At 59.9% G+C, this 15,741-nt stretch overlaps 2 protein-coding genes across 4 annotated transcripts; both read right to left on the reverse strand.

The window, feature by feature from the left end:
* Positions 1–71: 71 nt before the first annotated feature.
* Positions 72–4,624, reverse strand: TRIP6 (thyroid hormone receptor interactor 6). Its single transcript, XM_020876017.2, has 9 exons — positions 4,209–4,624; positions 3,827–3,954; positions 3,606–3,731; positions 2,975–3,361; positions 2,563–2,656; positions 2,271–2,440; positions 1,379–1,557; positions 1,044–1,164; positions 72–908 (listed from the first exon to the last, which is right to left on the reverse strand). Exons 1-9 carry the CDS (start codon positions 4,501–4,503, stop codon positions 777–779), a joined length of 1,632 nt encoding a protein of 543 aa, XP_020731676.2. The 5' UTR covers positions 4,504–4,624; the 3' UTR covers positions 72–776.
* A 165-nt stretch (positions 4,625–4,789) lies between these two features.
* SLC12A9 (solute carrier family 12 member 9) lies at positions 4,790–14,327 on the reverse strand. Of its 3 annotated transcripts, none has more exons than XM_020875991.2 (14): positions 14,186–14,327; positions 13,213–13,435; positions 12,871–13,005; positions 12,327–12,458; positions 11,385–11,693; positions 10,458–10,565; positions 10,229–10,340; positions 9,553–9,710; positions 9,358–9,440; positions 9,097–9,221; positions 8,749–8,941; positions 8,425–8,599; positions 8,039–8,185; positions 4,790–6,086 (listed from the first exon to the last, which is right to left on the reverse strand). In XM_020875991.2, the coding sequence occupies exons 2-14, from the start codon at positions 13,391–13,393 to the stop codon at positions 5,197–5,199; spliced, it is 2,748 nt and encodes a 915-aa protein (XP_020731650.1). In that variant the 5' UTR covers positions 13,394–13,435; positions 14,186–14,327; the 3' UTR covers positions 4,790–5,196. The 3 variants fall into 3 exon arrangements, with proteins under 3 accessions (XP_020731650.1, XP_070316397.1, XP_070316398.1); XM_070460296.1 differs by having other exon boundaries at positions 13,213–13,465; XM_070460297.1 differs by lacking the exon at positions 14,186–14,327 and adding an exon at positions 14,009–14,176.
* Positions 14,328–15,741: the final 1,414 nt, after the last annotated feature.

Raw genomic sequence — 15,741 nt, forward strand, 5'->3', positions numbered from 1 at the left:
GCGCAGGGCAGAGGTTTAGGGACTCTTCCGTTTTCGCGGACACAGCAACCATTTTAAAGCATTTCCCACCATTTTGTGATCTCACTAGAAAACCAGCCTTTATTGGTCGTCAATGTGCGCTACCTGCAAAACCCATTGTTCCTGCTCTTCTTCCACAAAGGCACCCCATCTTTAATTAAAAGTGGCAGACCCCAACCAGCACCTTGATGAGATCGGTTGTAGGTTGTGATCCTGACCGCCAAGCAGGATCTGGGCTGCCCCAGATTAAATGCAGCACCACCGCAGGGAATAACAAAAAAGTGCTTGTTCAGTGAGTTGAGTGTGAAGACTTTAGGAAATGCTGCCTTTCTTGCACATACTGCATCCTTGTCCCCAGGGCTTGTGGGGGCTTTGCGGGGTGGGGGGGGGGGGGGGGGGGGGGGGGAATGTCTTTACAGAAACTGCTTTAAAAAGAGTGTACAATGGAGTTGCAAAAAACTGGTCCAGGACTAGGAAGACCCTTCTGATCTTGGTTCTGCTATTTGGGAGCGATGCAACCTGAGGACGTCACTTCTCAGCTAAAAATGCAGACCAGTCACCACAGCCTGCTTGTGTGGAGCTGATGTGAGAATATCAGATGAGACAACAGACTTCAAAGTGTTCTGTAAACTCTGGCGGGGTTGTTATTTCATGACTGGAGGACGAGGAGAGAGCACTTGGTGACAAAGTTATAAAGGTAGTTGTCGGGGAGGGTGGTGGATGGGAAGGGAGGACACAGCAGGTGCTCCTGGGGAGACTCAGCAGTCGGTGGTGACCGTGGCCGAGAGCTCCTGGATCCGCCAGGCACTGCAGGCCTTGCACAAGATGTGCCCATCCAGCGGGTAGCAGCCCTGACACTCACCCTCAGAGGAGAGCAGCAGCCCACACTCCTGTTCAGAAAGAAGCAACAGCTTTCCATCAGGCCCCGATCCCTGAGATCCTTCTCCACCATGCTTTACCACACCCAATGCCCCAGGCCCCAGTAACCCTCCCCCCCACCCACACCGTTACCCAGGCCCCCCTACCTCACACTTGTAACAGCCAATGTGAAAACTGCGATCCAGAGCTACGATTCGCACGGTCTCCTCCTGACCTGGCTCAGGCATGATGGCCCCACCACATACTGAGCATCTTGGGGCAAACTTCCTGGGGGCGGAAGGGAACCCAGGAGGCCGTCAAGTCCCAGGGTTGGAGGGGACTAACAGTGGTAGGTAGGGTTTGCGATCTTAGGGAAAGAGAGAATGAGGCACAGCCAGGGTTGCCAAACAGGAGAGGCTAGTACTGTGATAGGAAGGAGTCATGAGGAGATGGGAAAGGCCAGCCCAGACATCCTGAGACACAAGCTGGGGACCCGGCTGACCTGTGGAAGTCCTCGATGCAGTGGATCTGGCTCGTGGCATCCACAGTGAAAGGAATGCCGTCGAGGCCACGGTGGCACACCACACAGGTGAAGCAACCTGGGTGGTAGGCCTTCCCCATAGCCCTCAGAATCCGGTCCAGAATGGGCTGGGAGCACGTGGAGCACTTTTCCAGGGTGGCCTGCCGGGAAAAAGGGCAGGAAGGTCGGGGGCTGGGGAGACCCCCAGGAGCCCTTCCAGGCATCCGGCCAGCCCATCCATCTTATTTCTGTAGCCCCCTGCATGGGATTCAGTGAAACGTGACCTTGAACAGATCTGAGTACTGACCCCAGCACTGCAGCTTCCTGGACAAGTTATTCAACCTCTCTGAGCTTCATTTTCCTTCAGTAGTCATATCTGCTTCACTGGGATATTGTGGGAATTTAGCACCTTCCTGTAAATCTAAAATAAATGCCTGGGACTTCACCGGCAGTCCAGTGGTTAAGAATCTGCCCACCAAGGCAGGGGACATGAGTTCAATCCCTGGTCTAGGAAGATCCCATACGCCTCAGAACAACTAAGCCCATGCACCACAACTACTGAGGCTACACTCTGCAGCCCCATGGTCTGCAACAAGAGCAGCCCCCGACAATGAGAAGCCCGCGCACCGTAGCTAGAGAGAGCCGGCTGGCAACACAAAGACCCAGCGCAGCCAAAAATAAATAAAAACAAATGCTTCACACGTATGAGGGAATATTGTCCTTCTTCTTCAGCAGCCAGTGTATAGCTACTTACTTCATTCATCCCTTCTTCTGGTTTATCAGTGTCAGTTCCCCTGCTTCAAGCCCTATTCGTCTAGTTTCCAAATCCTTTATTCCAGTTGGACGGAAGCCCCCCCAGCCCCCAGCCACTCACCACATAGCAGCTCTCACAGTATGCCCTCTTGTCCACGGCATAGAAATGCTGGCCCCGCAGCTGGGCCCGGCACGCGGCACACACAAAGCAGGCCACATGGAAGACTCGATCCAGGGCCACGACCCCGGCCCCATCCCCGACCACGTCTTCTCCGCAGCCACCGCACCGGCCTGGGGGCGGGGAGGGACAGGGTCAACCCCATCACAGCCCTGGAAGCCTGTCCCGGGAAGCCAGATCCGCTGTCCCTCTGACTCTACAGTCCCACCTCCCCGAGGCTGGGGGGTCAGCTCACCGAAGTACTCCCCACTGGGTGGGTGGTTCATGTCGTGCACCAGCTTCTTGGTCAGCCTCTCAAGCTCCTCCTCGGGAGGCTGGCTCGGGGGGACCTGGGAGGTGAGAATCAGGGGTTTGGCCCTTCCTCTAGCTCCCAGTGCTGTCACTGAGGGTCCCCAGGGTAACCAGGCCGTTCTACCCCGAAAGCTGATCAGAGAACAAGTCCCAGCCCACGGGCTGGGGGAGCCCCTCTGGCAGCCAGGGTGTAGACCTAGGCCCCTCCTTCTTTTAGTCTTGAACTGCCCCACATCCACAGGGAATCCAGAGCCCCAACATCCCAGACCTCTGACATTAACCACTCCCCACGCACCCCACCGAGTCAGCATCCACTTGTCTTTGATGGACCCAAAATCCCAGCACCCAGGGCTTACCTGGGACCCGTACCCGCCTCCTCTTCCGCCTGCAGGGCCAGAGACCCCCGCGGCCTCCTCCTTAGCCCCTGGCCCTGGCTCACGGTGGCTCCTGTAGCCAGCCCCCCAGACTTCACCCCGGCCTGGGAGAGGAAAGTGGGGGCCCGGGGAGGGCCCGGAGGCCTGAGAGGCCCCCCGCCTGGGAGGGCCACAGCCTCTCACGGGTTGTGCCACCTTTACTTGCACAGGGAAGGCAGGGCCGGCAGGGGTGCTGGCCGTAGCGTAGGAGGCCGGAGTGGGGCCCCCATAGGGGGGCCCTGGGAGCGGCGGGGGAGGAAGCGCCCCTCCATTTGGCCTCAGGGGGCCTGAGCCTGAGCGGTAGGCTGGGGGTTCATGGGGCTCGTAAGCCTGGGGAGAGACACAGAGCAGGAGTGAGCTGGGCCCATTTCCAGCACACCCATCTATAGGAACCCCCCCCCACCTCTTGGGGCACCCAGGCAAGAACCAGCTTTGACAAGGGCCCGCAGTAAGCATCCCTCACATGGGGCTTGTTGAAGGAGGAAATGGGGGGTATTCAGAGTAGGGACCAGGCTTGTGGGGGGAAGGGCAAGGTCAAGGATCAGAAGGGGCAGGGGCAGGACAGGGGAGTCACCTGCCGGTCAGGCCGTCGTGAGGCGTGACCTCGACCCCCATCCAACTCAGCCAGCATGCTGGTCAGGGAGTCTATCTCAGCATCCAGACTTCCCGGGCGCAAGCCCCCCCTGTCTGGGGGGAAGCCCTGGGGAGGGAGCAAAAAGCAGAGAGAAATGCAACTCACAGGGTCTCCCCTCCTGCCCCGAATCGCCCCATCCCCCACCCCGTGCCCGTGCTCACCTGTGAGTGCTGGGGTGCTCCGTGGCACCCCACCCAGGCCAGCCCCCGGTCCTCCGGTCCCCCGGGGGTCTGGTAACACTGCTCAGATGGGAGGGGGCAAAAATTGAGCCGGGGGTGGGGCTGGAGCGCTGGGGTGAGGGAAGAGAGAGCCAAGGTGGGGATGAGGAATGACAGGGTGAGGACGCCTGTGGAGGCCACTGTCTTGGGTCCCTCTTCGCCCCTCGCCCTGCACCTGGGGTCCGCGAATGGGGCCGGGGGCAAGGAGGGCTGCGAGGGGAAGGGGCGGCAGGGGCCGGCTCAGCCGGGCGCGGACGCCACAAGGCAGAGCTGAGAGCGCTGGTGGCCTGGGGGCGGCCTCTGGGCCTCACTGGGGCTGCCTTACCTGCTCCGTGGGCCGGGGGCGGCCCCGAGGCCCCTCGGGGGAGCGCCCTCCCCTGAGGGGCTCGAGCGGGCTCCGGCTGCTTCGGGGGGAGCCAGGTGGGCCCGGACATGGTCTGGAAAGGGGTACTCCAGACAGCGGGTCGGGCCCCACGGAGTCCCGGGGCTCTGACTTGGATCCCTTCTTCCGTCCCACACCTCGCTTGGGACTTCAGGAAAGAAACTTTTTCTGGCCTTTTTTTTTTTTTTTTCCCCTTCCTCCCTAATTTTGGGGATGGCCACGCCCCTGGTGACATCATCGCATTCCTGGGGGAGGGTCACGTGGCCCCCTAGGCCCTAAACTGCTGTCCCTCCCCGAGTAGGGCCCCCTCCTGCGAGCAGGGAGCGCTTTCCTTGTGAGCCCCGAGTCTGGGGGCTACCGGCTGCCCGCATCTCCACCAGCGCCCCACCCCCACCCCAAGGCCGGCGCCCCAGGTCCCTGCTGGGAGTCTCTCCAACACCCCTCTGTCCCCATCCCCCATACAGATTTCTCCCTCTTTCCATCCCACGTAGCCACCCCACCCCCCAGAAATGCTCAGTCCGCACTTAGTGTTTTGATCTTTTATTCACATTGAGCAGTTAGAAAAATAAAACAGAACAAAAACATCACAACCTCAGGGGTCGGGGGGGGAGGAGGGGGGTCTGTTGGGCGAGGTGGAGGGGTGGAGACTGAGGTAGCCTAGAGTCACAAGCGGAGACCCAGCCCCCGTCAAGGCACGGGTGAAGGGAGGGAGGCCCGCAGGGAGGGCCGTGGACTTCTTCCCCGGGAAGGTGGTGGGACAGCTGCCCTGTGTTAGTAACCGCACTCAGGGAGGGAGACCAGGATGCCCTAATACGCCCACCAGCGGCCAAGTCCCACGTGGCAGACTGGCGCAAGGCAGCCCTTCCCCTTCTCACCCTATAATCAAGGTGGGCCACCGATCTGGATGCTCTCTCTCTGCTTGGTGTGGGCATCAGAGATCAGTGCAAGTGACAGGGGTGACACCATGAATGAGCAGCGTGGGGCCCAGATCTCGGCTCAGAATTTCCAGGAGCGCCAGGTAGCGCAGGTAGCGGGCAGAATCAGCAGGCGGCCTCGGCAGGTACAAGAAGGTGAGGGCGGTGGTGGGCCCCACTTCACCATCCCCTTCCTCAGGCCCACCGGGCCCTCCTCTACCACGCCCCTGCTGGGCCCGAACCAGGGCGTTGGCGCTGCATGCCAGGGCCTCTGCCTCAGCGTCTCCCCGCCTGCCGTTCACAAAGTCCCCTTCCTCCTCCTCCTCCTCCGGCTCCTCGGAGGCGGCCCCCTCCCCCCACACCACCTCCCGCACCTCGGCCCGGATCCTCAACTGGCTCAGCAGTGCCCGCAGCCGCCCCTCGGCCGCCCCCGGGGCCTCCCGAGGCGCCAAGCACAAGAAGATCCGGAGGCGGGCACTGTGCCAGGCAGGCACCATGCCCAAGATGGTGGCCATTTGCAGCAGGAAGAGGCCACACACGTCCACATAGCCAGGCCCGCCCCGGGGCCGCAGCAGGTTGAGGGGCCACACGTCCACATGGTGCAGCTGGGAGGTGCCCCCAGACCCCCGGCTCAGCCGCTCGGGGGGCAGGGCCCCACAGGCCCGGGCCAGGACCACGTTCTTGTTCATCTTCAGGGCGTCTGCCACGGTGGCCACGTAGTCCTGGGGACTGAGAGCCCGGGGGCTCCCAGGAGCCCGGGGTGGAGGGAACAGGGTGCTCAGGGCTGGGGCCCCAGCCTCCTGGGTGCCATCCACAGGCTCAGAGAAAGCCGGGTCCGTCAGGAAGTGATCCTGGGGTGCAGCATCGTCATAGAAACCCAGGACCAGCGTGTTGGGCTTCATGCCACCTGGGGGGACAGAGAGGTAGGTGGGAAGGAACCCAGGGGAATCATATGGGTGGGCTGAGCTCACAGCACGCTAACGGGTGCCCACTCCCATCTGCTGACAGTGCTGTGTGTCAGCCATCAGGTATTGACATGTGCATAACGTGGCCTCTTAAGGCAACATTATGCACATTTGCATAATGACTTTCCGTGTTCCCAAACACTTTCACATGCATTTATTTGATTTATCTCCATGACTAATCTCCCCCACCGAAATAGGCAAAGTGGGCCCTAAAGCTTGCTTTAACTAAGGAGCACTTCCAGTCCATGGCAGTAGGATGCATTCATTCCAGGCTTCAAGCCGCACACCTTTTCATGATGGGAGAGAGGAGTCTGACTCCACTGGCAGATGGGACCCCCTGATTAACCAAGTTCATGGCCTCGATTCCCAGGGAGATAACGCTCAGACCCTGCTAGCGGAGGATGAGAGCTCAGGACGGGGGGCTGCACAATCCGTTTCTAGGACCGCAGAGTCCTAATGATGGCCTGTCCAAAGCACGGTCCCCAGTGAGCTTACCATCTGCACACTGACGGGGCCCCGTCCTGTTCAAAGTACTTCATATTTTTTAACTCATCAGATCCCTGAAGCAACGCTATGAGGTAGAGACGATTACTCACCCTCTCTTACAGATAAGGAATCTGAGACCCAGAATGGTGAAGTCACTAGCCCAAAGGCTCACGGCTGGTAAACACTGGGGCCAGGAAGTGACCATGATGTCTTTGGCACCAGAGCCTGTTCTCTTAGCCACTAAGTGGGTGGTGCGCCAACCACAAAGCCCCCAGTCCCTGCTGACAGCTCCCGGGCTTTAGCATCTGAACCACCAATATGGGATGGGATCATTTCCCCTGTGGCAGGGTTGTGTTTACAGGAAGACTCAGACCTCTTCTAAGACCCATTCTCAAGGGGCAAATGGTTTACTCAAAATCTACCAGCAAATCAAATTCTCCATGCTGGGGAACTGACTACTTAAAGGAAACCTTTCCCTTTTTATGTGAGTTATTTTCAGCAGGATGAATGGCATGGAAGGAGTGGTCTCTTGGTCCGGGCTCCCCCACAAAAGATGGGACTGGAGGAGTGCTGCGGGGTCTATCTGATACTATCTCATGATGCTTGCCAACACCCCTAGAACTCCTTACCAGGCGGGAATTCCAACCGACCTTGCAAATTAAACTAGTCACACCTCCTCCTGAGCATTTTCCAGGGTTCTGATTGACATCAACCAAGCGAGCAGGGCAATGTACAACACCTGAACTTTAGCCAGACTGTTAGTGGGGTAGGAAGCATGCACTCAGGGACGGCGCAAACGTTAATCCCGGGACTGAGAAAGGAGGAGGCGGCTCAGCAGGGTTTGGAGGAAGGTAGAGTGCTGGGCCAGAGGACACGGGTCACAAAGCCGGGAACATTCCACTCCATCCGAGAGCATCAGCCACGCCCCTGCCACCCTCGGCACCCTTTATAGTGTCTGGGGGCCTTGTTAGTTACATCACTTCCCCCTTCTCTGCTCAAGGCTCAGCTGAGATACTATCTCATCACAAAACCTTGTCCACCACATCAGTGACCACGGTCTTCCTCTTTCTGAACTCCAGTGGTTAGAAAGCATCTGCCCTGGATTTTGATGGGGGCAACGCCCAGCCTCAAATCCTCCTCCCATTGTCTCCAGGAAGACAATACACTCTTCACAGCCTGTGCCCCAATCATGGGTCAGAAAGAAACCAAAAAAAGCCATGTCCCTCCATCTCTAGTCCTAAGGCAGCTCCTCGGAGACCTCCTCAAACACTGTCTTTTATCTTTGAGGATCAAGTCCTGTCTGCACGAGACGGCGGGTTCCTTTTGGAGTCTGCAATCTGTGGTTTACTCTCGGGGGGAGGGGAGCAGAGATGGAGAGGGGCCACGGAGGGGGCCAAGGGCAGCTCACCAAGACCAGAGATCCGCAGCAGGTGCTGAGCCCCCTGGCGCACAGAGGGCGAGAGGGTGAGATCCACAAAGGCCTTCACTTGGGCCCGGTCCACCAGGCTCAGCCATGCCCCGTACTGCGGCTGCACGGGGTCTGAGGGTAGAGAGTCTGCAGAGAAGGCAGGCAAACACGTGTGGGCCAGACTCGTGCACTTTCTCATCGAGTCCAGATCCCGCGTGGGCAGAAAAGAAGGGTCTGGGCAGGGACACGGCTGGTTAGGAAGGGCGATCTGGGAAGACTGCAAGAAGTCTCAGGGATATCAAGAACACAAGAGCATCTGGGAGCCAGAGAGAGAGAGAGAGGATGTGGGGGGTGGGGGGGTGGGTGGTGAGTGGAGGGCAACTGACCGAGGTCTCCCAGGGTGACATGCCCCAGCACGTAGAGACCCCCTTTCTTGAGCTGGTTGGCCAATCGCAGCAGAGGCAGGGTACCCCGGGGGTTCCCCACTAGGAGCAGCAGCTGTGGCCGCCAGAACTTCACGTGGTCCTTCCGGACATCCAGCCGGAGCAGGTACTTCCGCACCTGGAGTCAAGGGGAGGCGGAGGGGGGAGGAAGGGATCTGGCGGGTGGCCCCAATCTATCCCCCAGGTCTCCCTGGAGTGGGGGTGTTCCCAACCCGCCTCCTCCCCTCCCCAACCCGCCCCACACTCCCCTCCGCCAGCTCCCCGGACCTGGTGGAAAAGCAGGGCCTGGCTGACGTAGCCCCAGCTGCTGGGCCCTCCTCGAGCCGTGAGCAGGGCAGAAAGCAGGCCCATGAGGAGCAGGGAGCCGCCGGCGGCCCCGGGGCTGATGAGGAACATCATGAGCAGGCAGGAGGCCACCCCCAGCAAGCAGGTGTGCCAGGAGAACAGGTTGAAGGTGGGGCTGGGGGCCGACAGAGAAGGAACAGTGCTCGGGGAGGCCCTGACATCACATCATCACCTCCGCTCCCGCCCCAAATCTGCCCCCTTGGTCCCAGGCCTTCCCACCATCGTTACTCCCGCCCTTCCTCTGGGGACACAGGTGGCTCCTTCTCTCACCGGAAGTTGGGAGCCGAGGCCCACTCCAGGCTCAGGCAGGACAGGTCCACGGCAGCGTAGGCCACCAAGTAGAAGACGGTGACCACAGCGGCCAGCGTGTTCAGCTTTCCGGCCAGAAGCACCAGCTGGACGAGGACCGAGAGGCTGGGCGTCCATTGCCTCCTCGGGCATGTCTCCCCGCACGCACGCCCAACCCTCCCCGGTCCCAGGAGTGTAACCAGAGGGGCTGAGGGTGAGGGCAGCTTGAGGAGGCAGGCTTACCTGCACGAGGCCCCAGGAATACAGCACAGCCCCCCAGGGGTTCCCACCTCGGGATACCACCTTGGCCGGCGCCAGGACCACTCCTGTGCAAACAGAAAGGCAGCAGGCAGAAAGGTGAGCCCGGGGCCAAGCAGGGGACAGAGACGGACACGCAAAGGTGCACTCAGAGCTCCGCACAAGGCAGGGGAAGCCCACCGAAGAGGTCGTCCTGGGCCAGGGCGTGGAGGATGCGGGAGGCGCCAATGAGGGAGCTCATGGAGGCGGAGAGTGACGTGGCGTAGATCCCAACCAGCACCAGTGGGGGCCACAGGCTGATGGCTCGGAAGAAGCCATAGTCCTCCTGCAGCAGCACCCTGCAGGCAAGGGAGAGGAGGAAGCCGGACATGAAGGTGCGTCCACCCCCAGGGACCTGGTGAGAACAGTGCTCTCAACACTGGGCGGGTTCAGCGCTGGGAGTTCCGGACTGACCCCATCCCTGACCTCAAGGATCATACTGATAGATCGAGTGGGCCTGCGGGGGTCAGACTGGGCATTCTACTGGTTGTCATTGGGCTGCTGTGGATTTAATCACAGGGTGGACATTCCCAACCGTATAGGCACAAGAGGCCAAATATTTATGGAGCCACAGATTGACTGGCAAGCCCCATCCCCAGACCAAGCAGCACCAGGCAGGAAGCAAATCCTGGCTTCCGGTGGGCTCTTACCATGTAACCAGCCCTCCCCATTTCAGGCATAAGCTCCGACTCACTCCCCATTTTCCATGCACCCCAACCATGTGGGCATCTCCTGCGCCCCCCAGCCAGCGCTTCACTTGGGGAACCAGGTGTGACAACTCCATTCCCACACCCAACTCCGCCCCGTGCCCAGGCACCTGTCACACGTGAAGCTGGAGAGGAAGAAAAGCAGGATGTAGATGAAGAAAGTATAGGCAACAGCAATGATCGTGCCCAGAGGAATGGCCCGGCTGGGGTCTTTCAGCTCCCCTGGAGGGAAGGGAGCAGAGGGGGAGGGTCCTCCACCAGCCCCCGCGTCCCTGAGCCCCGCAGCACCTTGTAGGGGCACCAGGTGGCAAGGCAGCCCCCTCCCCCAGGGACGCTCACCTGACATGTTGGCCCCAGCCATGATGCCCGTGCAGCCGTTAAAAAGAACGGCAAAGACGCTGGCGAAGGTCATCATGGCCCCTGTGGTGTAGTCCTTGGCGTAGCCAGCTGAGGAGGAGGGGTCATTCCCGGGGACGAAAGGGGGTCAGCCTCCCTCCTAGGGATCCAGGCGTTTTGGCCCTGCCTCCCTCCCCTCCTATTCTAAAACACACCCCCTGCCTCCCCACCATCCTGACCAGCTCACCAAGACCCCAGCCCTGACCCCACCCCAGTCTCAGCTGACTTCAGCTCCTCCTTCTCCCCCATGCGCCTCTGTTCTTCCCTCCACACCTTCATCCATGCTCTTTCCTCGCTGCCTTCCCTCTCCCTCCTATCTGAATTTTCCAACCCCTGGGATTTCCCTGCTGGTCCAGTGGCTAGGACTCCAAGCTCCCTAGGGTTCCGGATTCAATCCTTGGTCAAGGAACTAGATCTCACATGCCACAAATAAGACCCAGCACAGCAAAACAAATAAAAATGAATTTCCCAGCCCCACTCAAGCCACCTCTAGCTCCTCCGGCTCTCACCGACCCCCTCCCCTCAGTCCATATGCAGGTCTCCCTCCTCTGGACTCCTCTGTGATTCTTATCTCCTTGAATCATACCATCCTAATATGCAATTTGTTTCCTGAGTGTACATCTTATCTCTCCAATTAAACAAGTTCCTCTAAGGCAGAGACTGTCTTGCGGTCATTCCTACCGCTCGGCTGGGCCAAACACACAGCGGTCAATACATGCCCAGCAGATTCTAATCAACCTGCACTGCTCCAGGTTCAGACCTCTCACTACTGATCATCTGACACCTGTTCTCATCCAGAGATTCCAAGCCACCCCCACCACGGGCTCACCCCTTGCCCTGAGAACCCCAGGACCCCTTCACCCAGCTCACCATCCAGATTAGCCTTCAGGGTGCTGCTGTTGAAGCCAGTGAAGTGGCCGACCTGGGGCGGCAGGGAAGAGCCGTTGGGGCCAGGCCGAGGGGCCAGCGGGATGTCCCTGGGCCCCACAGCCACAAAGCTGACCAGCACGGAGGCCAGGGAACCGGAGACCAGCAGAAATGTGAGGAAGGAGGCCCGGGCATAGAGGCCGGCCCCCAGGGTACAGACCCCGCCCACCAGGCCCAGCAGCAGGGAGCCATAGAGCAGGCTCCAGCCGTAGCCCTGGGGCAGGACCCGGAGGCCACTGGACCCCGAGGCATCTGCAGAGAGAAAGAACAGAGTTAGATGGCCACGCCTCCAAGGAGGGACCCCAGTCATGACTCGAAGCAGGCGCAGACCCCATCTCTGGCCCACTTGTCCACAGAAAGGCCATCTTTCCCACTCCCCCACCCAACTGGACTCCCCTGGTGGCTCAGACGGTAACGAATCCACCTGTAATGCAAGAGACCCAGGTTCGATCCCTGGATCGGGAATATCCCCTGGAGGAGGGCATGGCAACCCACTCCAGTATTCTTGCCTGGAGAGTCCCATGGACAGAGGAGCCTGGCAGGCTACAGTCCATGGGGTCTCAAAGAGTCAGACACGACTGAGGAACTAACACTTCACCCAACTGTGCTCCAGCATCCTAGCCCTCCCTGGGCGGGGGAGGGGGGGTACCAGCAATCTTGCTTTGTCAATTTTCAGAGTATTAGCCTGCCCCCACCCCCTGACTAGATGGCGAGCTCCTCATGGGCCAGGACGTTCTCTCGGATGTCTGCATGAGGCTGGGCACACAGCAGGCACTCAAGAAAGTGCGTCTCTCCCAGGAGAGGGATTCTCCCCCTGCTGTGATCCCAGAATCCCTGACCCTGCAAATCCTCAGGGCCACCCAGACCAGAGTGGGGAGCACAGACCAGCCCCGAAGACGTCAAGTATGGCCTCCACCAGCCCCAGCAGGGAGACGGCGCAGCCACAGACATTAGCCAGGTAGAACATCAGGCCGATGCTGCCGCCAACCTCGGGCCCCAGAGTCCGACTGATCATGACTGAAAGTGGAAGTAGGGGGTGACTGTCAAGGGAAAAGAAACTGAACCAGAATGGGAGGCAGGGCCCAGGCACACAGCATGGTGCAGCTGGTCCTCCAGGCCTCGTCTCCCAGAACGCATGGGACTGTTCCCAGAGGTGGCATGTCCCATTATGGCCACTCCCAAGCCACGTGGCTTTGTCCAAGTCACCAGTGCTCTTGAATCTGACAAATGGCAGCTGGGGAGACACCTGGCGGACTCGACGATGGTGGCTCTATCATGTAAGGCCGCGCTGGTGACCTTCTCCATACCAACCTGTCCACTGGATGTTCATTAGAACTGGCCTGCCCCCCGGGAGACGCAGGGAGGGCCCTCTCCTCCCCCCACGAGACAGAAGGGCCCAGACCCCCCATCCGCCCACGGCTGAGGATACAGTAGGCTCCGCCCCCTCGCACGGCTCCATTGGTGGCGATGGCACAGACGGACAGCACCGTGAGGGCCAGGATGACGTAGGCAACCAGGAGCATGGCCAAAGCCTGAAGCAGACCAGCATGACCCACCACAAACCCTGGGACAGGAGTGGAGAAGCAGGTCGGACTGCAGCTCGCCCCTCCCGCCCCTCCCACCCCGACCCAGTCATCAGTTACCCCAGGGCAGAGCTAAGCCCAAGGCCACAGGGAGCCCCTCCCCCAAGCCCTTCATTCACCAGCTTCTCCCAGGGCCCTTCCCCAACCTCATTCCAGTCCCACCCTCGAGTAAACCAGCGCCAACTCACCAATCCTCAAGAAGACCACTATACTGAACATGGACAGGACCGTGGGCACCACCACACCCAGGAAGGTGGAGAGTTTCCGGGCCGGTGCCCCTCCAGGACCTCCAGCCCCATTGGCAGGGAAGGAAACCCCCTCCTCCCCCAGGAGCCGGTAGGCCAGCAGAGGAGAGTTCTCACTCGCCATGGTCGGGAGCGGGCAGAGGAAGCCACCAACGGGTCACCAGGCCTGCAAAGAGTTTGCTGAGTGGAAGCAGCTCTGTGGAGACCCACAAAACACCTCTAATCAAACACCCAGAAACTTCCTCCAAAAGGAATCACACACACACACTCACGTTCACCAGCAACTCCAAGAGTTAATGGGGGGGGGAGGGGAGCGGGCAGGCTGATCCTGGCCACTGCCCCACCAATAGTAGGCTCCAAGCCTCAGGACTGGGTACCAAGGCCCCTCCCAGCTCCTGGGGCCACCCCTTCCCCCATATCCCTGAGAGGAGGGATGGCAGTGGCTCTGGAAAGGTGCAAACATCCTCCACCTTCTTAACTAGCAGCACAAGAGGAAGCAAATCCCTCAAAGGGGAAGTGAGTTATGGACAGGAGCTCCTCAACCGTTCCTCCGGGGTCCTGAGCCTTCCCCCAAGATCCTCCATGCAATCACCTCAACCCCGGGCAATAGGAAACTTCTCAATCTTCCAAAGCCCCGCCCTCCATCAACCCTCTTCCCTCAACCCATCTCAGACAGCCTCCTCTCTCTCTAACCTCACCAGATTCCTCCCACCCACACAAGGCATCCCCCAAACTCTACCGTTCCCGCCACTCCCCGACGACCACAACAAAAACATCATCGGCCTGCCACCCAAGGTGGCACCCTGCACCGGTTCCTCCCTACTTTCTCCCCCGGGCGGGTTGAAGCCGGCCGAGATTCGCTTCTCTCCCGCCAGGCGCACCCTCACAGCCCGGGTGTGGCAGCGCGCTCACTCACCCACTGGAGGACGCAGCCGCTCGGGGGTGATCCCCGAGAGCGGGAGGGGTCTGCTATTGGCTGAGGGGGCGCGGGTGCCGGAAAAGCCAGCTGCGGCTACCGGGATGCCAGGCCCGGAGCCTACCCCCCCCACCAGCACACACGCGCCCCATTGGTCCCCGAGCCCGGCCCCGCCCCGTGGGCGCGCCCGGGGGAAGCCCCGCCCCACCGGGCTAACGCTGGAAGCGCGGCTCCCCGCCCCACGTGCGATCGGGGTGCCAGGGGTCGCCCCTCAGACGCAGGTCTCCGGCACGGTGTGGGCCACAGCTCCCACTGCACCCATCACCCTGGTGCAAACGAGCGCCCGCCGCATGGGCGGGACCCCACTAGGAGCTGGGCGGTGACGCTACTGAAAGGGGCGTGGCCTGATGGCGGAAGGCCTCGGGCGGGTGGGCGGGGCCACGACACCTGGCCCAGGTGCGCCGCTAGGAAGGCGGGGCCGTCGCCCTACGCCTTAAGGGGTCCGCCTCTTCCAGCCTCCGGGATCCCCATCCAGTGCACCAGGTTCCAGCCCCAGCCCTCACCCCTGCGGCGCCCTCCCCTAGCGCCGGGTCCAGCCCACCGGCTGCTCTCCTCGCTTCCACCACCTGAGGGCGCCATTGGCTGCCGATCCGGGCGAGCCCTGGAGGCGCTGGCCTCGGTTGGTTTCAGTCTCGTCCCCCGCCCGCTCTCGTGATTCCCTGCAAGGAAGCCCCTCCAGCAGGAATTACAGGACTTGTGAACCTTCAGGAGTCCGGATTCCCCTACTAACTGTTTCCGGCCTTCCCAGGTGGCTCCGCGATATAGAATCCGCCTGCAATGCAGGAGAGACAGAGACGCGGATTCAATCCCTGGGACGGAAGATCCCCTGGAGAAAGAAATGGAAGATTCCCTGTAGATGAAAATGGCAACCCACTCCAGTATTCTTGCTGGGGAAATCCCATGGACAAGAAAAGCCTGGCAGGCTGCAGTCCGTGGGCCTGCAAGAGTCAGACACCAGTTAGTGACTAAACCACCACAGCCCACCTCAACTCTCTACAGGTATGGTCGACATTGGCACTACCTGGCAACATCCCATCCGTCAACTGTAGATAGATCCTCCTGCATAAGGTTGCAGTGCGAGTTCAATAGACTTGAACAGGCACTTGAGAACAATACTGAAATGTCCAACAAACTATCTGCATACCGTACTGTATTAAATATGCATAAGCACTTTGTGAGGTGGATCCTGCTATGATTTCCATTTTTCACAATAGGAAATTGAAGCTTGGAGAACTTCAGTAATAATTTCCTAACTTTCATAGAGGCCTTTGTGGTTACACTGTCATTTGAGCCTCAGGAAATGAACACTGCTTTTCCTGCCACTGGGTTTTGGCTGTAAATTAGCTGTAACGTTTCCCTAGGAGAGGAAGAGATTCAAACCAGTGCAAATGTGGCTTTGCCAGAGAGCGGTCTCATGAGCAGTAAACTCATGGCATTTTCATCAGTCATCCCTGCTACCCACGACACGGAGCTTGACTCCAGGGTCTCTCTCACAT

Source organism: Odocoileus virginianus, chromosome 33, assembly GCF_023699985.2.
Source record: "Odocoileus virginianus isolate 20LAN1187 ecotype Illinois chromosome 33, Ovbor_1.2, whole genome shotgun sequence".
In the NCBI taxonomy this organism is placed as follows: Eukaryota; Metazoa; Chordata; class Mammalia; order Artiodactyla; family Cervidae; genus Odocoileus; species Odocoileus virginianus.